This window comes from Coloeus monedula, assembly GCF_965178545.1.
Source record: "Coloeus monedula genome assembly, chromosome: 1".
Classification (NCBI taxonomy): domain Eukaryota; kingdom Metazoa; phylum Chordata; class Aves; order Passeriformes; family Corvidae; genus Coloeus; species Coloeus monedula.
In genome coordinates, this window is record NC_138781.1 from 96,415,803 (window position 1) to 96,439,683 (window position 23,881).

Sequence of the window (23,881 nt, forward strand, 5' to 3'; positions counted from 1 at the left end):
GAAAGCACTGGGTACCACAAGCAAAATGTAGCAAATCATCTTTATTAATAAGTCATTTTTTTGTTCCCCTGTCCCCATTTTAAAGAATGATTTTTATTTTAATGGCTGAAAAACAGAACTGAAAATGAAGACCTAAAATACAAAACCTTTCAAGGCATAAACTATAACTAATCTGAAAAGAGTATTCCCCACTCTGAAAGACCTGCACTCTTAATTTAAATATCCAACACTGTAAAAAGTTAAACACAATTCCAATTACCTCTGCATTGCCATTTACGGGTAGCAAGCGGTTCCGAAATAACAATAATTTCATTCTCAAAGTTTAACTGATTTCTAAATTAGACTTTGGAATCAGATACAGACCTGCTGAGGGAAAGTCTTTCTGAAGTACTCTCAGTCTATTAGCATCCTACTTAAATTACACTATGGAACAACTAAGTTAGCTTGTTTTCATCAGAGCAAAGAAGGAGCCCTCAAAAGTCAGGAAGAGCCCAAAGGCAGTGTAAGGAATGGCTGCCTCCTTTTAGCTCCTGCCTAGTGACATCCATAAGCTTTTCCAGTCCAAACTGGAGAGGATAGCCCTCCAACAGTCCAAGATGTGGCTCTTCTGTCTCTGCTCAGAGAGGGCTCACAGGGGAGACACCAGAACATTTAGTGGTCTGTGAGTTCAGCTTTAAGCCCCACCTGACCAAGAAGCACGAGCTCAGCCCTGCACAGCAGAATAAAGGAATAAAATCAAAGAAGCAGGCCTGTCCAAGCATGCAAACACAAACTACTCCTTCCAGAGTCAGGTGGCCTCAGACTCCGACCAGGGCTGTAATATACATTCGAAGGCAACCAGAGAAAGCTGTGTGTTTAACCCTGATCTCTGGCTGCACATGCCTAAACACACTAGCAGCACTGGCAGGCCAACCAACAGTTAAGTTTAGCAGCAAGAGGAGTTAAAAAAAAATTCAGTACTCCATGTGGAATCTCAACCACAAGCAGCTTCCCACCTACCCTTGGAGTCACAGAGAACAAAGCTCTCTCATTATCCTCCCATGCCCTACCCCACCTCCCATCCCTCAGTTTCAGGATATTCACCAAACAAAACATATACTTCATATTCCCAGAACTGCAGCAATAAAAAAATATTTGACATTTCAAACTTCCACCAAAGTTGTTTTAATAAGTTACATGTCAGATATTTCACTTTGCACAGCAGAAAAGAGAAAATTCAATAATCAAAGTGGCTAAAAGTTGAAGTAAAATGCTGTGAATCTCTTTGGTGCAAACAGGCATGCTGTCTTTGCTAAAGAGCAAATCTGTTGACATTGAATATTTTAACAGAGTGATCAGCTCCACAACTTGCAAGCTGCAACCACTTGCTGCTGTTCTCATCATTATGTCCAGCTCTGCCTGCATGATGTCTCCAACATAAGCGTTTCACAGCAAGAGCATGACTTTGGCTGCAACAAAAAGAAATCCATACGTAACTGCAAAATGTTAAACACAGTTGGGCATGTGAGTGTAAACATCAACACTCACGTAATTAGTACTCTTCAGTTTACACTACCGACTGAGGAAAAACTGACTTTTGACAACCAGCAGGTATTAAGTTCTTATTAAGCAGGGTCATTAACACTAATGACATTTTATCCTCTCACTCATCAATAATTCAAGCAGCTATTGATTTTCAGTTTTACCACATTAAGCTGGAGGTCGAGCATCTCAGTTACTTAGATATGACAGATTTCTGGCTCTTAGCCTGCGATTTCCTGTTTTCTGGTGTCTCTTTCCCATTCATTTCAAGCACACACAGGCCAAAGTCAGCATCAACTTCCATTTCTGTTACTATCAATGCCAGTGTGTGATAGAGGAACCCAGGAGAGTGCTTCAAGTGAAACATCTGAAGTCTCTCCACAGAGTCTCTCTAGCTGTCACTGCAGCAGCCCTGCACATAGCTTGCTTGTCACTCCTTTGGTTTCTCCTGGAAGCTGCTCTTGAAAGCTTGCTGTCATCCACTCCAAAATGTTTTGCTGATGTATATAGACAGTGATCCTTTCCACTCTCTCAAGTGTTTCTATCATCATATATATGACTAAAAGTAAAGATTTTTTTTTTTAAGTAGGGCCAACAAGTAATAATACATCTCAAAGTATCTGCATAGCATGAAGTATTTTGGGGTTTAACCCCCCTCTGGTTTTTGTCTGTATTTTTTGGGAAGTTTTATTAATACATCTAAATAACCAATATTTTTATTTCTGGGTTTTGCTTCAAGACATCTTTAGACTTTCAGGGATCAAACTTTTCCTAAAAGGATAACAATTTTTGGTATAGAAATAAACTAGATCAATATATTTTATACTATAACAACAGAACTCCAGCACTGTTAATCTGAAGAATAATATTTCATTGCTCATAACTCACTTCAAAAGACTTACCTGTTACCCATCTCAATGCTTGTGGTCCAATCAGCCAGTGCTGGTTCTTTCCCACTTTGCTTCCATGTGTACAAGATAATCTTCCCATTCTCTAAGCCTACTGCAACAATGTATCTATCAAGAGAATAATTACATTAGTTTAGAGATTACTGTAGACAGCTCAGTGAGGTCAGCTCTAATGCAGCATAGAAAGAACTAGCACTCAAGCACTGTTGTTGTACCTTGCCCTTCAAACCAGTATTTACTTTTCCATGAAAAAAATTAATACATCACAACTGATGTCAAAGCTGCTTCACAAAAAAAAAAAAAATGAACAAAGCAGAAACCTGCTGCACATATTTGATTAGGAAAAAAAAGAACGTTTTCACAACATCAGATAAATCAATATTGTTGGAAGAATTAATGTACTTCAGGTGTGTTCACGCCTGTCTTAGGTTACAATGTAAGATGTAACCAAAAGTATGTATTCTATCACCATCTGTTGAAACCAGGTGGGGCAGGGTTCTTTGTCTCTTCATGACACATCCCTGATAATTCCCTCCAGAGGGATACCTTCTGTTAATGGGCCATCCAGCCTCACTGCATGACTCACAGAATTACATCATCCCATTGTGAGATGTTCCGCCCAGGGGGAGGAACCAAGCATTCCTAGCTGGATATAATCTGAGGTTTGGAACACCACACTCAGCCCTTACCTACTGGACTCCCAGAGAAGAGCCACATAACCACCACTGGAGCTTCAGAGGAAGACCAGACCCTTCTACAAGATCACTGCTTCAACAGAATCACACCTATCACCTCAAGAGGACTGCAGCAACCTTTTAATCGGACTGCTACCGCCACCCTGCCTGACGGGGTGCCAGGTCATATCCTGACTCTGGCAGTTTAAACCAGTATTTCTGTATTATTGCCTTTACCCTAATTTTCCTATTAAATTGTAAATCTGACTTGGAATCTCTCACTGGTTTGCTTTCAAACTAGTACAATGCCTCTCTCCCTCCCCTCTCAAACTTTCTTTTTTTCTTTTTACACTTTTTGGAGAAGTCACCATACACCTGAAAAGGTGGCTAGGAAAGAAAGAAAGAAGAGGTCATTCAGTTAAAGAATGGTCAAAATAATTGACAGGTAGATTTTGGGAGCTGTTTAGCCACAGGAAACTAGTTGACTAAAGGGATAAATACTAATCTCAGATTAAACACAAAATGACCTCACAGAAAACCAGCAATACCTTCCATCAGGAGTAAGCACACGGCTGATACCAACAGCAGTCACAGAATCCCCAGCATCCAGCACTGTTGAACACGGCTTGATTGAATCCAGCACATTCCCTTCAGTAATCACTGACAGATCACACTGGCCCCAGATAATGACCTGTAAGAAAAAGAGTAATCTAGGAACTTTCATTTTAATCTCCTTGTAAATGCACATACAAAAACATAAGGAATAACTTAATCGAAATAATTCCAGGGCACAGAATTAAGTGGATGACCCTGAAAATAGTAAAAAAATCTCTACCTGCAAAGATCCAACTTTGTACACAGTCTGTCTGATTTCATTAAAATTACTGACAACAAAACCAGATTCTGTTATGAAAGTTAAACAAAAACTTGAGACCCATAGTATTATGTCATGTATGCTTGTCTTACTGCATGAAAAAAGAAGGGAGAATGTCCAACTGGCAGCCCATAGTCTTGTATATACATATTCTAGCAGTTTATCTAGCTTATCAAAGTATCACTGATTTCTGTGCTAATACATGCAATACGATTTTTGTGTGTATATAAAATATGGGTTCATTAGAACACAGTGTTTGCTATTCTAAAATACATTTAAAATAACCCTGGGCTTTCTAAATTCCTTTAACATTAATTACCTTTCTGTCCCGACTACCAGTAATAAAATACTTGCTATCTGGTGTCCAATCGCAGGACCAAATGATTCGACTGTGAACAGCTGTATTTTTATCTGTGTAGGCACAGCAAGTGAAGACTGGTCCTGGAATAAAACATATAGAGGAAAAGCCTTCTTTCAACCACTTTACATATTAAACGTGATTGTTACTCTTACTTTACTCTGTGTCAGAACTGCAGGAATACTTGGACATTATTCTGCTCATTATTCCATTATTTTTTTCTTTAAAGCAACTGGGAATACTTAGGACTACATGAATATTTTTTTTCCAGCACTTACCACAGTGGTAACTGTTCAAGACCATATCAGTCAGCCCTTATAGCCCTAAAACAGTAGGAACAGTTCAATCTTTTACATGTATTTCTTTTTCAGAGGAATTTAAGTCCAAGTATAACACCTTCAGGTTATTTCTATCAAGAAAAGTGATTTCAGAAGTTTTTGAATAGTGCAACATTTACCATGTGTTCACGTTTCCCCAGTAATTTCACTGGCACTCCTATTTACCAGTAAAGTCCCAACTGCTCAAATCAAAATGGTCCAATTGTAAAGATTAATGTGTTCCCAAAGAGACAAGCTGCCATTTCAGCATGTATACAATCAGGCACTAAATCTGATCAGCAGATCAGTAAATGGGAATGCTTTTCCTGAGTAGAAAAGGTTGTCATTTTGGAGGATAGACTTTGAATAACCCCTTATTGGGATGCCAATAGCAGCAGTTTTACTTTACACTGATAATGATGTTATTTGTAGACAGAAGGGTTATTGACGAACAGATGAAAAGAGGATTTCCTCTACTTGCTATGAGTATTCATGATCCTTATCCTGAAACATTGTGTAACTACTGTGGACAATATGCCAGGCTTTAGAATAGAAGTCTGAATAGAACAGAAATTCAAGCCAGGATACAACCGGACACTGTCTGAAGGGGCCAAAACTCACTGCCAAGTCTCTAGGAACATTCTATAGAGCCCAGCAGTGTTTATATGCTACTAAGCCAAGAGTGCAATGATAATTGCTTTCAGCACAAGCATCTGTTCTAGGATTCTATTAAAGTGTTCAATAGCAATCTCCTCATGACTTTGCAAGGCTCAAAGTCTTAATGAGAAAGTCAACTGAATCCTTACTATCAGCTCTTTTTCCAGACATAGCCAGTCCTAGTCAAATTAATCAATTGTGTAGGATTATCAGAAAGCCACACCAAAGACAGAGATTAATCCTGTCAAGAGTCTCAAAGGGTCATGTCCTGCAAGCAGGGACAAGGCAGCCCTATGCAGGATACGGGTGCAGCGCTGGACCTTCGGCTATGCCTGCACAGAACTCCTGAGGTGGCTTTCCTTGACAGAATGCCAATATGAAGCTCAGCTAGTATATTTGATTTCAGTAAGTCAAACATACAATCACATGCAGAAGGCAGGAGGACTAGCAGACTTCATTACATCCATCAATTAAACACCATCTAAAGCCTGATTATATTCTTCTCTGCATTTTAACTTCCTTTCTATCTTTCCACACATTAATTGCCTACAATTAATTAAGAGCCTACAACATTAATAATTCTTCAAAGTCGTAAGCAAAATGTCCATTAAAATATTTTATCAATTCTCTTTCAAATATTTTGCAGTCAAAAATATTGAACAAACTGCCAAGTCTACAAATTTGTATACCCACTTCACATATCTTACCTGACTCTGAATAATCTTGTTTCCTCCACAGTGACCAATTCCTGTCCCTAGAAACAGCTAGTAAAAATCTGTCATCAGGAGAAAATGCCAGCTGAGTTACAGTCAGATTGTGAAAAGACAAACTCTGCAGTTTCTTCCAAGAAGCAGTGCTCCACAAAATAATTGCTGCATGTTCTTTTCTGGAAGCCTGTATGGATGGAAAAAAATATCAGTGTGAATTAATGAGAGCAAATATAAAAGTCACACATTTCAAAGTATTACAATATTGGACAGTGTGTTTTAAGGCTTGAAATCAAGTAAGACTCAGCTTTCCTCTGGTAAGTTTCAACATTGTTTCACTCCTTTCTTTTAATGCTGACAGGATATCAGTTAGAGAAGATTTCAGATCTGTATTTGTTAGAATTTATCTTACTAATATCTTCAAATGAATCATACACAATTTAGGAATAATAACATATTTGCAATCACTCTCACCTTTGCAAGGTAACTGTCACTTATACAAAATGTTCCACATTTTTGTGAAAGAATAAAATTCAGGCCTAAAAGTCTGATAGCACTTTTCACTAGGTGGTGCTAGAATCTTGTCTTACCTTACATGCTGAGGCAATTACAGTGTTTGAATTATTGCAAGCAACACAAAAAATTTCATATCCATGTCCATATCTGAAATACAGGTGAAAACAAATTCAACACATCACAATCTTTTTTCCAGTATGTATCAAAGTTCTTACATTAATTTAAATCCCTTTTCAAAAACGAAAGGCACCTGCCAGGAACTTCTCACCACTGTTTCAGTATTACATCCCAAATAATTTATTCAGCACTCAGTTTAAACATCTGCACAAATTCTTCCATTAGAAACTGGCTACAGAAAAATCTCTCCAGCCCATTCCACAGTCTTAAAGCATCAGCACTGTAAAAGCTTATCCTAATGACTAACAAAGCAGATTAAAGCAGCATTTAATGTATCCTTATTTTCTTAGAAAGCAATTTTAACAGTACCTAGAAAAATTATAAGTCACATATTTGAAAACCACTGAAGAAATATGCCACAAACACACAGTCAAAGAATGCCTATTCTGTGAAATACTGCAAGAAGATTTCTGAACTAAAGGACAAGAATCATGTTGGAAAAGGAAAATACCTCTGCAAAACCCCCAAAATTTCTAGCCTTCTCCAGAAACACATTTTTTAATCAGTATTTGCATGATTTCTGCTGAAATTCAGGCTCACATATCCAGATTGGTATTTAACTAATACGGAGAAATTCCAATCAGACTAATACAAATTAAAATCAGTCACAAAAAAGACTGGAAATAAAGTAAAATTGGAGATGCAGTCTATAAACAGTAGACAAGTATCAGCTCAATACTAGCAGGGTGGGGTTGTTTCCTATGAGTCTCCTAGCACTGAAGAGATGGGCAGTTCTCGTAATAAACTCCTTCAGTCAGCAGTGTTAACTTCTTATATGGGATTGATGTTCATGGGATTTCACTTGCAGCCAGAACAGCCACCTACTTGAATGACAAATTACTGTCTGGACCTGTTGGACTGAGTCCAAAGCATCGCTGATGGGGATATCCTGTCAACAGACTTCCACAGTCATGTCTGAAGACTGGGAGTGCACTGGCTTTTCATGAAATGTAACTGTGCCTGGACCATTTAACAGGGAGAGGGACTGGTGTGTACCCCTAACTGGAATGTTAAATTGCAAACTTGGTTGTATCTTATAATGATGAAGGTACTACTGCATGTCTTACTCTTAATTTGCCACCAGCAGGAGTTTTATCTAATGCTTACTTTGAAAGCACATTCCTGGAGACTGTTTTGTAGTGAAAACCATTGCAAGTCTAAAAATGGTTAAAAAAACTAAAAAAATATTTATTGCATCAAAAGTATAAATTTCCTGAAATTCAAGGAAGGAAAAATAACCTGTGAAACAAATCCTTTGTTGCTTCGGTTTTAATCTCCTAAAAGTAGTATTGAGGAGCAGCTGATGGAAACATTTTAGGCTTCTGCATGCAATGCTGCTTTTGCTAAACGTAAGCACCAAAATGTAACCATTCTTATTAAATTAACAGAAAAAACAAAATATTGTCTTTTGCAAAGTCACATGAGCAGGATTATCCTAGGTCAGACCAGCAGCTGGAATAGCCCACTGCTGTCTTCAGGAAAGAGGATTAACCTACTGGCAATAGGAGATGCTGTTTTAAAAGAGCGTATGAGCCTTGACAGCATAGGAGCAACAATACAACCCCATTCTCTGATCCCATAAACAAAGTCTGATTTCTTCACTGCATAGTACACCACCAAATAAAGGTTCACAATGGAGAGAAGTTAACTGCATGAGTGAATAATGAAATGATATTTTCAACCACAAGTAATTTTGCCTCAGCATTGTGAAATTCATAGCATTTTTTTAATGCACAGGTAAACTGACTGGACTTTCACATTATCCAGACAAATGAAGGCAGTAATTTTAGTGTCAAAAAGGATCTCTTCCAACTTCCAAGTGTATTACATGAAATGTACATACATATAAACATATATATATATATATATATATATTTATGTCAACACTCAGGCTTTAATCTCAGCATGCTGCATATGAACACTCTATGATAATTTTCCAAGAGGATAAAGATTAGCATATTCTCACAAGATTTACCATATTTTTAAAGTTATTATATTACGTAAAAAATTCGTAAGTTCTTCATACTAAAACCTCCTCAAGCAAACACTTTGCAAAACCCAGCACTAATCCTTCAAAATCTGGTGTCAAGTTAGAGCTAGGAATACACAAATGTCAATGACAAACAAGCTATTTATAGCAAGTCAGTGCCTCACAATGTTCCTCTGCTGCTATGGCAACTTGAAATCTACATTATGCGATTTCATGTTACTTCTTTCAAGATTATTCTGAGCAAAAAATCTGAAAGTCTATGAATGCTTTACATCTTGTTGCTCTTGCATAAAATAATCTGTATCATTAGCTGTATCTCTAAAAACAGAAAAAATTGCTCAGTAAGTCATCTGAAGACCATCATAAAACAGAGTTATTTTAATGAATGCAAGATATAAAGGCAGATAAGCATTACTCCCATAGCAGCGTATAAAATATTAATGTCCCACTAGACTGTGAAATGTCAAAGGCAAATGAAGAAGAACTTTGGCCTTGGCTCCTTTTCACTACTTAAACATCCCTTACAAACCTACTTATGTGAGTCCATTAGCAGCCATAGCATGCACAGCAGAAACAGTTAAAAGTAACAGTTCGAAATTACAAAATGTGCAGATATGGTCAAACATCCACTGGCTTTCCTCCTAAAACCACTTTCAAGTGCAAACACAGTAACAGAGCTTAAAAGCATTCAAAGCAGATTTATTGGCCAATTCAAGGCAAAGATGAGCTCCCACAGAACTTCACCCTCAGTCAAACAAAAGCAAGCTGCAAAGTGTTTCCCCAAAGCTTTTTATCTCCTCCCTCCCAACTGAAGTCACAAAATTGGTAATGTATAGAGGTAACTGAGATCATCAGCAAAGGCTCAACATTCTTCTTGTTCCAGTCTGAGACCCCTTTCAGGAGATTCAGATAAATAAACCCGTAAGAGATTGAGATTATTCAATTTCTTTGGGCTACACTTTGAAGATTGATACTAAAAGTTTGAAGACTGTGAAAGCACAGCCTTGTGTTACTGGGATCATGAGGGAACAAACCAGGTGACAACATTCATGAGAAAATTGTTGTGAATTTCAGAAAAGGAAGAAAATACAGCTGAAGAATTCTAAAGCCCTGCAACCTCAAAAGAATTATGACCACATAATTCCATTATCTTTGCAATTGACAACCACTCTGTCAGCATTCAATACCCAAACTGGGTTTGCAACCATCTCACTCAACATTCATCACTTTGCTCTACCACTAGACACACATCCTGGTTTGGCTGCTGTTTCCATCTACTGCACCTTACAACTCTGATAAGGCATTAGGGGCAAGCTCCTCCATCAATGTCTCAGCCTTTACTTCCATACCACATCTGCAGGCCTGTGCCATGAAGTGGAAAGATGCAGAAAACTCCTTAAACAGAGAGACCTTCCATATAGACAAGGTTTTAAGGAGAAACAACCAAGTAAAATAAAATTGTGACACATCAGTTCTAACAGCTATTTTCTGCACTGTTTCCTAATTTTTACATATATATATACATACATATATATATATATATATATATATATAAAATTTATTTATCTTACAAACAATAGAGAGCACACAAAGTCAAACAATATAGGAAGAGTTACAAGACCAGACTATATTAATATGTTGCAACAGCTTTCTGGAAATTTTGTAACTTAAATAAGAAAAGGAAAAATAAAACTTACAACTTCTGAATTTCAGGCCATAAGGTATTCTGCAGCAAGTGATCCTCTGGTGGAGGTTCTAAAAAAGATTTGTATAGCATATTCAAATTTGATTTTTTCAAATCTGCTATAATGCTTCAAGTTTATATCCAATGAACCTCATTCTCTATTTCATACAACAGAAATTAATCTCATACCTGTAAGGATCAAGGGTTGAAAATAAACCTCTGGATACTGATTCGAAATTGTATTAAATGATTCTTCATCCTCATCTGGTTGAACAGCCATATCTCCTATTCAAAGTAAGGACTTCATTAGCTAAAGAACATACTTAAAGGAGGAAAAATATGAGGATTGACTACACAAGTAAAAAATACCTATTTTTTTTACAAGTACTTGAAACTAGGTTTCTCTGCTTGCAGAGTTACAATAATATAAATACTAGAAGCTTGTTATTCTAATGCATATGAGAATGAGAAGATTTTTAAAAAATAATAATCTAACCTTCATTTTGAAACTGACCTCTCTCCATCAGCACAGTCTTTTAGAGATTCCTAAAAAGAATTTGACTGAGCGAAGCAGTCACCAGAGTTCAACCTGTGTTTCCCCAATGTTAACACTTTCCTTCTGTATTTGACAAAGTTTAAGACAAAAATCTCTGATACAAGTGATGAGTTCCTAAGTTTGATGTAGATGACTAAATGAAAAGCCACACTTGAGCAAGTGTATCTACAACTTGCAAACTTCAGCAAAACTGCACAGGACTCAGTCCTTAGCTTTAGGCAAAAGTACCAGAGGTAACCGAAACTAGTTAATTTTAAGTTAAAATTCAACTCTGTCCTTCACTGTGAAGGTATTAAGAAAAAGGTACAGAGACAGGGAACATTTCCTCTCAGACAGAATCTACCTTTTTGACAATGTAAACCTCACGCACAGCAGTTTCAAAAAGCAGGTATACAAAAAGCAAAGCAAAGACTCTTCTCATTAATCCCATCTTCTCTTTCCTTGAAAATTAAATGAGCACTATTTATCTGAGACCACTGTCTGATCATCGCTCACCATGAAGATTCCTCTTTAGAATAAGTGAGAACATGTCTGTGGTGTTTTACTCTAAGCCATCAGTGCTGACAGCATTGTGTGAGCAGCAGTGGACAATGCGGGGAAGTTCTATTCATGGTGCTCCTTCTGTGTGGGCCACATGACATCAATTGAAATTAGTTATTCTGTGTGTGGCAATAATCTAGAAGAAGGAAGTTTTGTTCCCTCTCTCATTCAAAGAACTCATGAGAAAGCAGGGGGAAAAAACTTAGCCAAAATACATTTTACGAGTTATTTGAAGTATAACAAAGGTGGTTTTTCTCTCACAAATGATTTAGGAAAATCTGTCTTATTGCCATTGAAGACCCTGGAGACAAAGCTTATTAAAATGCTTCCTTTTTTAGATCATACCTTCTCATAAAACTTTAAGCAGAGAAAAAACAGGTCTGACCTAATTTGTACATTCCACTGTAGTGCATTTTTACCAGAGACTCTATGAAAAACCAGACTCTAGTCTCAGTCTCAGGAGAATACTTTTATCATTCTAGGGAGATGTTTGTCCCTCCTTCCTTGTCCCCCCACAATGTAATCTCCCCTGCCTCTCCAAGACATTAGTTACTGTTGGCTAACTAATTCTTCTTTACTTGTGCTTTTTCTTTTATTTTTAAGCACAATATTTAGGTTCTAGCAAAGAAATAAACACTTTGCATTATTTTATTTCTAGATTCAGAACTTGCAGTCAAGCCTACACTTACAGACCTAATATGTACACTAAAACAATCCCTTAAATAAAGTTTCCACATGAAACACCATAACCATTATTTCTCACTAGCAATACCTTCAAAAACAGCTTTATTGGATAATCCCAAAGCTGGCACAGTTGCACCTTCTGGAAGATCAGATGACTGCTGAATTAAAGAAAAAAGAAAGGTTACACACAGATTGTCATGTAATCTTGGATTTCAAAGGCCACAATTTAAGGAATCCCCGAGATTTTCTAGAGTTACTTTCCTAGCAAGTGAAGGGGGCACTTCGAAAAACTTTTGGACAAAATAAAAACCAATACTCTGCAAGGAAGAAAAAAAAAAAAACAACAACAAAAAAAAGCTTTTCTAAGGCCCCAGCTCAAGGATTTTCTTCAACCTTAATTGCAGCTTTTCTTCCACAATTATATTTATTCTAGCGCATACATGACAATTAATCTATTAACTGCGAGCACTGCAGTTTTTAACACAATAGAACTAGGAAATCGTTGTTCTGAAGTGAAATAATAAAGCAGCATTTTGGAAAAGAGAACAGAGGGTGACTGCCTGTGACCACAACTTGAAACACAACTCAGTAAATAGCAGAGATACGTGGCTGGAATACGTGTGTTTTTAAAGCAGCACAAGGGAAAGACAAATCATCAGACAGAAAATACTTCCATAATGGTATAGAGAAAAGAGTAAAAATTTAGAAAAGGTAAGTGAACTTGGGGACCTTCATGTAGAGATAAAAGAAGATTTAATAGCTGTAAACCCACTTCCTTATGGTATCTGAAAAGTTCAAAGAAACACTGTTTTACAGAATGAGATCAGTAATTTAGGTGACAGCTTAAAATGTATTTAAATGTTCATAATTAGATGAGAAAATTTATCAGACACAGACAAGTATAAGTCCCCTAAAACAAAAATTGTTCCTCATTACAATCCAGAGTATAATACAATACCATGAACTTGAACTAAATATAATCCTATTCAACCCTTTTTTAATATAAAGCTGGGCTTTTTTGGTTTTAGGTACTTTTTTGGGGAAGGCATTTGAGCCAAATTAAGAAAAAGCTTCCCCACTTTAATGATAAAAAGCTTTCACAGAAAACAATTTCAAGAAAGCTATTTAAAAGCAGCTGTATAATTAGAGCTCATAAAGCCTTCCTCTTTAACCAAAGCCCATGTGAAACACTTTGTGATATGAATCAAAAAACAGCACTCAGAGAAAGAGCCGATAAGAAGTCCTCATAAAGTAAAATAATGACATCTGCCAGCCTTATAAAAGCACAATGTTATGTGTACAATGGCCATTAATGCAAATGCTTACGAAGTCTTGTGGAATTAAAGCACTAAACAGCTACTTATGTAACTTCTTGCTATTGAAAATGATTCTATTTCTATCCCAGATATTTCAATTGTTAAATTAAATGGAAAGGCTAATCCATCTATGAGAAACTGCAGAGAAAACCCTGCTTTTGAGTGAGATATCCAAAGAGCATTCAAGGTACTGTACAGAGGCACCTATCTTGAATGAAGTCTGCTCTACAAAATGCAGACAAAATCAGAATTAGAACTTAATGTAAATGGGGACCAAACAAAGACAGCAACACAGGACAGCAGACATACCCACAACTAAGAACTGGAATGTAAGGCCTCAAGAAGATTTCCAATGCCAAGAGGAAATAAAGCCTGAGCAAGTACATATTTATAAATATTTGTATGTAAGAACTAAAAACAGTGCTGAAAGCTTTACGCTATTTCCAAGCATACAATTACAAAAAAAATTAGTAATACCAACACATAACCACACAACAATAATTAGATCTAGACAAGACTACTACACCCTTAAATTAAGAAGAAACACAGTACCAGGCTTTATTGTTTGTTTAATCCCCAAGTGTGTACAGCAGCCTATTTTGGTTTGAGTTACTTAAAATTTACCCACACTCTTTTCAATCTTCTGATACAAGGTCTTGATTGGTTTCAAATAGAACCTGTTTCATATGACAACACCATAAAAATACATATGAAACAACACACATGGAAACAAGCAGAAGGGAAAGGAAAAGTAAGGTTAAGGTTTCAGTACAACTAAAAGAATTTTTACAGAGTTTAGTGCAATCTGACATTTTCTGAAGCATTAACTTTATTTACATCTAATAGGGTTCTCTTCACTTAGAATTGCTATAGCACACTTACAGGGGAGCACAGCTTCTCCATTGGGATACCAGTGATGTTACTGAAATTTTCTATAAAATTCTTGGGAGCATGAAAAACTCGAAGCACTTTTTCATCTGCTCCTGACACAAACTCAAACCGGCCGATCATTGCCAGACAGCGCAGGTCGTATCCGTGTACTTGAGGCCTGGCAATTTCATGCCATGTTACCTAAAAACAGACACACAGCAAAACCACAACTCTTAAACAGAGAAGCAGCACAATCTAAAGCTCAAAAAAAGTACCACTATTTACTTGCTGAACTTACTAACATAAAGCAAAGTTAAGAGCAACCTTCTTCTGATGTGCATAAAACTGGTGCTCACGTACATCAGTTGAATCCTATTTTTCCACTAAACCACTCCTTTAATTAGTAAACTGTGTCCCTGCACAGATGTGTTTAAGGCACTTACTGTGACTTCTTTATGCTAGACAGGAATAGAACATAATTTACCTAAGCAAAAAGACAATTGTATCCTACTACTTTCAAAACTGTAGGTCTGTAAGACCTAAGAAAGGTGGTGATAATTATCTTGCTTCCTTCATCTGTCTTTCACAAAGAAGAGCAGCACTGCAGGCTGCAGGTTCCTACTTCCCTCTTTTCTTTAAATACTTGTCATGGGTTAGCATGATTTGAGACCACTTAGTAGAAGCTTTGCAAAAAACTGACAAAATCATAGTAGATTCTTGCAAAAAAAAAAAAATCAGGAAAATCTGCATAACTGTAGAAGTGTTTTCTTCCTTCCTACTTTCCTGAAATATTCTATCCGCTCGTCAAGTGCTAATCCAAGAAAACAAGAATTAAGTTAACCAAAACAGAGAGACAAGGTAGTTTTATAGTCATACTAAGCAAATAATATTAGCAAAAAAGATATTAAATTATTTTAATTGCTTTTCTAAAAATCTGACTTATCCTACACATGGGAAAAATTACTCTTAAAAAAAACCCGTTTGTTTTCTAGCGAATGCACATTCAGAAGAGATTTTTCCTAAGTGTCATTTGCTACTTCACCTAAATGATACTTCAGTTGGAAAAATCCAGTGTGTACTTTTGAGTGAAGAGCTAGTAGAATCAGAATCAATTAAAGTAACTTACACTACTTCACTATTAGAATTCCTACTACTTCAGTATTCCAATGCCTGTAGCCAAGACAGAATTTACACTGTACTAGATATCATATGAATATAAGCAAAGGCATTATATTGACTGAACACTGCACATATCACCCTAAAAATTCAATTGAGTTTTGAATGTTGAAGTTTCCGATAGGACCTGAATGGGAATTTGAAACATCCTACAAAACTTCATGATTTCAAAAGGGCTTGATTGTTTTCCAGGGAGGAAAAAAGCATCCATTCTTAAAAGGATAAAAATCAAACAGTGCAACAAGCTCTTCTTACCCTTTACTAGGTACGTTTTTGCATACTTTGGAACATAACACATAGCAGGAATGAAAAAAAAAACAGAACTCAAACCCCAAACAGACAAAGAGAGGGCTGTATAAGTCATGCAATAAGCTTCTTCCAGAAAAATCAGGATGCAAAGTTGCATGACAAATTGAAGCTGATGGTTATCCCTCTTTTCTGATATTCTGATATCAGAACTGAGACTTTAAGAAAGGATATTTATTTGCATTTAACACTTAGTTTCCTTCTTATAGAGAAAAACATAAATACTGACCTGTAATACTAAGTTTCCACAGATATCTGAACCATCCATTGTGTCTTGTTAAGACAAACATTGGATGTCTCCTGTTGTAATTTTTCAGATGCTAAACTCAGTGTAATAAGGAAAGTAAGGCGTTTTAAAAGCATATGCTATCCAAGTTCATGAGCAGAAGTAAAAACCTTTCCGGGGTTCAGAAGTCCTGAACAAACCTCTTCAAATGACCCATTTCTACCCCAACTCTCCACTTCACCCATCCAAAAAGGATACTACAGCTTTCTCCCACACCTCATGCAGCAACAAATATTGAAACTACTTAGATTTATACCTGGTCAAATTAGCCAGGTGGCTGCTCTGTGTCAGAACAGGAAGGCGAAGTACAAGAATTCAGTTTATGCCAAATTTAGATATGAAGACTGCAATCATTCTGCTAAATAGATTCAAAAGTTTCAGGGAGAGCTGTGCAGGTAAGTCATCCAAAGATCAGTTCTTTCAGAAATAGGATTAAAATTTAGCAAGCAGCATACATAATAAAGAGCGGTACTTCAGTACCGCTTCTGTCACAGAGAAAGTGATATTGACAACTCTTGAATGCTGCCAACTTACACCACGTGCTAGTCCTGATTTGTTTTGATATATTTAATGTACCCTCCAGAGTGGAGATTAGGGTAAAAAGCAGGGAAGGAAACTGGAAATGTCCTTCCTACAACACAAGGCAAAGCGTAGCTCTTGAACTGGGATTGCCACCGCTCCTGTGTGGCCTGGAAGAAAGAAATCAAAGAAACCATGCCAAATTCACTCTCTCAAAAACATCAGACCTCCTGTGCTGGTCTACATTACAGAAGCTTTGATGAGACAGCTATAATAGCCTCCCCCAATCACTGGTACAGAGCCTTATATGACTACAGTCAGTCTAGTTTCTGCCAGTTTCCTGGATGGAACACTGGTACTGTTCTGCCAGAAAAGGTTGTATTTGTAGAGGAGGAAAATGCATGAGAAACAAGAAACAGGAACTTCTGCATTCCTAAACAGACTTTCCCCCAACCCAACGCAGGAGGAGTGAGCAAGCAGCTGTGTGGTCCTTAATTGCTGGCTGGGGGTAAAAACAGGACAGGTACCAGCTGCACTCAGGTAGTTCAAATCATCATTCTAGTAAAACAGAGTCATAAACAAATTAATGTAAAAAAATACAGTGAGAACTTTGTTTAGATTAAATTCGTTTAAAAAAGCACAACCAAGTTTCTTTATGACTACCTGCAGCAGTGTTTAACCAATTGTTAAACAAGTGCAATAGGTGCTTATTAGTACCAGTCATGTATTCCTCTTTCTGAATTACTGCAGAGCCTGCTTCCCAAGACTCTGGGAGAACACTAACTGAAGGTAATCTGGAGGTGGACTCAAGAATGAACTGCAATCACACTGAGTGATTGCAAAAACTCTGCCACATATTTTTAAAGTGAAAACAGCACAAACTGAATGACCAAACCAAGCAGTTTTAAACAGATCACCAGTTGGGAACTCAGGTGACTCATTCCAAACTCAGGACATACCAAGCCCCCTTAACCACACTCACAAAATCTTTGAAGATCGTACCTCTGTCTCTTCCTTCCTTTTCCATGGAGCAAAGAGCCTTGTAGTTTGATCAGAGCCCACACTGATGATAAACTCTCCTTCTGGATCCCACTTTACATCCTCTACACTGTTAAAATGTCCTGAAATCACAACTTCTGGAGCCCATTCTTTCTATTAAAAGAGTTCCACAAAGAAGTAGGGAGTTTTTCATTTGACTGATTGGTACATTACAAGCAAAATAAAAGTATCAATGTACTTATTAAGAAAGTAAGAAAAAGACGTTTGTAAACAGCAAATTATTAAAACTCAAGAGAGGCTGAAGAGACACAAATACTGATTTATTGCTCCCATCTAAAAGAAATTTGTGTTATTTGTTCAGCTGTGAACAAAGCACAACCACAAAGGAGTTCAATCCTTTCAAATGACTTCATGATTGCCACAGGTAAGAAACAGCATTTAGAGCGTGGAAGATTTCAACCTCCCTTCTGTGCAGGACTGAGACTCCTATAGAGTATTATATTCAGAAAAGGACTATTTCAATCAGTAATTTTAAATTATACTGTTACACTTTTCTATTAATAACAGAAATTTACCTCAAATGACTTAAAAGTACAATTCTTCTAAGTAATACTACTAACAAGAAAACCAACGTACCTCATTAACTGTAGCCTGTTTCCAAAGGTGGAGCGCTCCATGAAAAGCATGAGCAATGATCATCGAACCATCTGGACTAAACTGGCAGTCAAAAAATCCAAGAGTATTGCCACCCACTTCACCTACCCGTACCTAAATTAATGAACAGAAGGGAAATATCCATGAAAATGGTCTTCCATTCCTACAAAATCATTCATATTTCACGAGATGAAAAACTACCTATAGACAAGAGTTCACGTTACACACACAAATACATTCAAGGAATATTTTAATTGCAAACTTAAGCACTGAAATATCATGGGAATTAAAGCTGCATGCCATTTGAATGGAACCTCCCTTCATAGACATCTCAAGATAGGATCCCCAAAGGGAAAGAAAACATCACATTAGATGAGATGCAAACCCAAATATTCTGTGTTTCAGTCCAGCTTGTTGGATGCAACAGTTCCTTATCCTCTGTTGCCTGGCTACTGCTCTTTTGCACAATATGGAAAAATGATTCAAAGAAACAGTAGCTCCCAAGTACATTTTTTTTCCTACTTAATTTTCAAGATTCCCTACCATATTTTCACTTCCCTGTTTCCCCATGAACACCTGCAATTTGATCCACACTCCTTCTGTGGCATATTCTGGCCCCCGTTTTGTGCTTCCCTTATAACTTCACATGCATACACACAGGCCTTATAGTTGCTCTAGTGCCCTTCCACTTTTTAAATTTCATTAAAAGATTAATAAAGTTACATTTTCAAGTTTTATTCAATACATAAGACCACAATATCTTTCAAGCTTTCAACTCCCCCATTCTTATACAGCCTCTTTTAAGATCAAAATGAAATGAACCAATGCCCCATTTTAAATGGCATTGCACTAGTAGCTCCATTTTATTAGCACTCACTCAAAAAACACCACTCATATTGAAGTGACTTTGATATACCATGCTAGAGGCAGAATTCTAGTCTCACCTCTGAGCAGGGGAATGAATTTCTGAAGACATCTTGTTCATCATATCATGATGAAAGAGAGAAATTGGGATGTTCCCCTTGTGCCCTTCCTCCCTGCAGGATTCCAGCTCAGATTTCCCTCTCTCGATGCAAAACGGATTGTTGCAGTTAAAATGTCTGATCTGAACTTCAAGCTGCACATTTGTGGTCAAACAAATGCAAAGAGAATGTAAAATTAAAGAATCACAACTTGCAACAAGCTTTACTGCACAACCCATTTTTAGAAGCTTGTGAATTAAGCCACAACTATGTGTTATACCTAGGGACATCAAATGGCATCTCTGTGTGATCACCCTTTTCTGAACTTCTACTTAAAGCACAAAGGCACCACAACTTTTAAATGAAACAGAGGAAAAATTAAATACCCTACTGTAATTCTCTCTTTTTCACCCATGAGAGGATTGGAACTTTCTTTGTGACAGGAAAGATCACAAACAATGGCTAGCATAACCCAACACAAACAACACCAACTGAACTACTGCAATTTAGAAAAGCAGGTCAGCTGAAAACAAAGACCTCAATCAAAGCACTAGAGAAATCTGGCTGTACTGCTTGTTTATTTAGGATGATCCACATCAGAACAGCTTTCAGAATACTACACGAGTGACACGAGTATTCAGCTCAAATGGAGAAAAACCTAATGACACAAGTCCATGATCAAGTTACTGTGAGTAAAACCAGGCTTATGAATTGTATGTCAGCCGCTCTGCAGTAACTGCTTAGGTCACATTCCCACAAGGATTAACTGCAAACAGTTCAAGAGGGTTTCTTCCTCCTCTAACCAGGAGTATATAGCATATAGTGTTACTATGCAGCAGCTGTCTTGTACACTATGAATGACAGTTGAGCACAAACACCCCTCATAAACTCCTCAGTATAGTAACAAGAAAACAAACAAACAATAAAAATCATATTGTATCACTTTTTTTTTAAATACAGTTTTACTGGCAACAGACCATCAGAATGAGTATTTTTGCAACATAACAGTTTTGCCTTTCTCTGCCAGAAGTTTATAGAGTTTTTGCTCCCTACAGTACACACATGATGCTGGAAATACAAATTGAATATGGTACATATTGTGAGAATGACTGACACTTGCCTGTTCTAGCCAGACTCCAGATTCCTTATCAGGTTCCCAGATGATCACAGTTTTGTCCATTGATGCAGACAATATCCTCATTGGTTGTTGCATGCTGCCATCTACAGTACAAGGAAAATTAGTACCCTACAACCTACGAGAACACTTTCTAAAGAAATTAGGTGATACTGAAATACAAACACATTAAGAAAATTGTTCAGCATCAGAGACACACAATGCAGTTCTTATATGCCAAATTTACAGGCTCTACATTCTTGCCAGGCATTCTTTAGGAGGTATTATATTCTCAGCATAATCATCCAAAGAAAAACATGTATATGAGAACAACCATATTCCACAGTTTTCTCACTCCAAACTTATATTTAATTAAATACAATTTGGAGGAAAAGCTAGAACTTCACAAAGAGGATGCACAGCAGTTCTCAGTTCCAGTCCTAAGTAAGTTTTTACTGAGAGATTTACAGTTTAAAATAAAATAATCGCCCAGTATTCACTGGTTTTTTCCAAACTGTTAGGTTTGCTACTGACTTCAGCAGACTCTAGAATCCTGTAAAACATACAGTAACTCAGGACTGCTCCCCAGAATGCAGTGAAACACTCCAAAAAAAAGCCCAACACAGAATGGGAAAGAGGGAGCTGGTTCATCACTCAGTTGTGAAACCTGCAGGAAAACAACTGAGGAATTTTTCTTGATAATAGAGATATTGGCACGCATCTCATGAGGTGATACGTTAGCAAGAGGCCTCCCACCTTACCTTCTGCATTGAGAATATGTGTCTCAGATCAGTTTGCCACTAGTGAAAATCTATTTTGGGGAACCCAGCATTGGGCAGGCCACAGAACACAAGCAGCTTCACATATGCAGAAGCACCTGGAAGACTTCCTGGTCTAAAAGGACAGTTTTCAGATTGCAACGCAAGGCTGACAGGCCTATATTGTGCCTAAACCTTGCTCTAAAAGGTTAAATCTTTCAGTGGTGTCTAATCTAGAAAAAAAGAAAAGTTTAAGGACCAGATAACTAAACCAATATTTTTAAAGCAAGTCCTGTGATTTCACTACATGTATTTTGACATTCTAAAGGCACTCCGCTGTTCAAGTGTTGTATATACACCAGCAAAGCTGTCCTTTGTACTGCTGAAGTCACCTGCCTCCAGTAACTCTAAAATATATCACAACAAAAGACATCTTTGCCAGTACAAATATTCAAGGGTGTTCTGATTGTGCAATGTCAAATCAAGAATCTCCTTCCCTTATATGCCAGGCAGGCAAATAACAGCAAATCAGAACTGCAAACAAGGCTGTCAGAATTTAAGGATTTCAAAAGAAAGATACATACTATAGCAAAATGCAAAATTAAGCTATAAGTAACACTGTTTCAATAGGAGTCTGCATTAATGCCTTAGAAGTTAGAGAAAACTGTTACTCCAGGAATCTGCACCATTAAAAAGAAAGGAGTGCTCTTGAGGTAATGCTCACCTTCTGAAGAACAGACATTTAAAATACGTGTCAAGGTAACCTATTAGAGCTATTAATTCATACTGATTAATTAAACTAATTTGTACACCATAAGCCACAAATCAATCACAATAAAGTCATTACAGCTCAGTTATTTAATTTCCTTCCTTAAAGAAAACTTGAGTACAAGGCAACATCTGTTTACTCATAAAACATTATTTACAGAATTTAAAGACTGTCATTGTCTACAGGAATAAGTGGACATGCAAACAATACAAAGACACGTGACTGTGCTCTATGTATATGACACTTAACATTGCTGGTAAGTGTTTAATACCTCTTTACCTTTGGAAAATGAAGGTTGCCAGTGAACTGCATACACCCAGTTTTCATGACCAGCCAACACAGACTCCAAAGAAACTGCATATGATGTGTCAGCATCTACCACAAATCAAAGAAAAGCACATTTCTTTCTAAAAGCCAAGAAAGACCAGGTCACTTCTGCTATCATTAGTAAAAGTAATCAACTGCTTTCAACATCTACAGGTATCTCAAAAGCTTACTGACATTGAACAGCTCCTTGAAATCCTACTTTGCCACAAGCCCTGAGTACCCTATTGACAATCACAGGTCAGTGTATTGCCTCAGAGCAGTCTCTCAGAATTCCTGGAGAACTCTCAAGCAGCATTGAAGTAAATGCTCTAAATTGGCACTACGCATACTCTTACACATATTTGCATCTCCAAATGACAGAAAACACAAGCATTAAGATACTTCAAACAATGAATCAGGATTTGCAGGAAGTATCATGAGGGCTTTTTACACGTAACATCATACACACTTCATTGTATTACCAAGTTGCCAAATAACTTACCCTACAGTATCAGCAATGCAAGCATCTGACATTACTGTCAGCTAAACGGCTTGTTAAATGACCATAAAGTAAGCCTGTGCACACTTATCTGTTCTCTTCAGTATGTTTCTAATCTTAAAATAATAGCAGCACCTCTTGATTCATTGTATTTGAAAGAAAATGAAAGGTAAGCTATTAAACTGGAGAACTACACTACAGCTTCCCTCCCACAAATAAGTGTCCCATATATTGCATTTGGAATATGCATAACAATAACAGAATGTTGATATTAAGCTCTCTCACTGCTTTACCATTTCTTGTAATACATCATTAACTTTCCATAGCCATGCCTTTAAAACATTAATTCTGCTTTTTCTAACAGCTAAAAATAATGCAGTCAACAAGAAACAAAACAAACTAGGTAGTAACCACCTTGTTAGCTTCCCTGAAACCATGAAGAGATACACAAGTGAAAAGTTGTGCCAGAGAATTTTGCAGCTGTTACCTACCTTTAACAGTAAAAACATTCTCTTTCAGTTTTATGGAATCATCTTCAGTTTCTGGAAGTTGCTTTGATTTTGTACATACTTTCCAAATTCTTATCAAACAGTCCTGAGCACAGCTTGCTAAGAAAAGGTCTTCACCTATTTGTTTTCAAAAAAAGAAGGAAAAAAAAATAGAGCTACATTTTCATTGCAACCACTGCCAGGACTAACCTATCACCTTTCCTTACATGCACCTACAGCATTATTCCAATTTTCCCTATTGTACACAGTATAAAAATAGCCAGTTTTATTTCAACATCAACTCACTTTCCCATTCAAATTCTCTATTTTTATAATGCATTGAATATGAATATGTCCCTGCTTGTAACATGTGGAAGACATGGTAAACACTATACATGTTGTACATTTTTATTTCCCTACTATTTATGGCCTTTGCTTTTGAAATTCTATCAGTATCAATACTTGTCAAGAACTCCTTTCCTCCTTTTCTTTCTCCAGGCTTGCAGCATCCTCTAATTCCATTTTTTTTTTTTTTGGTGCCATGGCAATAACTATTTGCTTAGTTCATGTCTGAAAAGGTTCTCCTCTTAATTTCCCAATTAAAAAAAAAACATGGGGGGGGGGAGCAGGAGAAGAAAAGATAAACATACTATTTCCCCCTACCCTCCCCACTTTAAAAAAACAGCCAACTCTCCC

At 37.1% G+C, this 23,881-nt stretch overlaps 1 protein-coding gene across 2 annotated transcripts in view; it reads right to left on the reverse strand.

The window, feature by feature from the left end:
* Positions 1-1,113: 1,113 nt before the first annotated feature.
* The window catches only part of ELP2 (elongator acetyltransferase complex subunit 2), a gene marked incomplete at its 5' end in the record, with an annotated part of 38,726 nt that continues 15,958 nt past the window's right edge, over positions 1,114-23,881 (reverse strand). Inside the window, 15 exons of one of the 2 annotated variants that reach the window (XM_082278133.1) lie at positions 1,114-1,448; positions 2,424-2,537; positions 3,652-3,794; positions 4,297-4,418; positions 6,017-6,203; positions 6,607-6,679; positions 10,397-10,454; positions 10,573-10,668; positions 12,252-12,318; positions 14,362-14,550; positions 17,639-17,788; positions 18,272-18,403; positions 20,372-20,472; positions 22,172-22,267; positions 23,189-23,323. In XM_082278133.1, the coding sequence (XP_082134259.1) occupies positions 1,292-1,448; positions 2,424-2,537; positions 3,652-3,794; positions 4,297-4,418; positions 6,017-6,203; positions 6,607-6,679; positions 10,397-10,454; positions 10,573-10,668; positions 12,252-12,318; positions 14,362-14,550; positions 17,639-17,788; positions 18,272-18,403; positions 20,372-20,472; positions 22,172-22,267; positions 23,189-23,323 (1,820 nt within the window). In that variant the 3' untranslated portion in view covers positions 1,114-1,291. Of the gene's footprint in view, positions 1,449-2,423; positions 2,538-3,651; positions 3,795-4,296; positions 4,419-6,016; positions 6,204-6,606; positions 6,680-10,396; positions 10,455-10,572; positions 10,669-12,251; positions 12,322-14,361; positions 14,551-17,638; positions 17,789-18,271; positions 18,404-20,371; positions 20,473-22,171; positions 22,268-23,188; positions 23,324-23,881 lie in introns of both variants that reach the window. The other variant, XM_082278132.1, reaches the window with a different exon arrangement.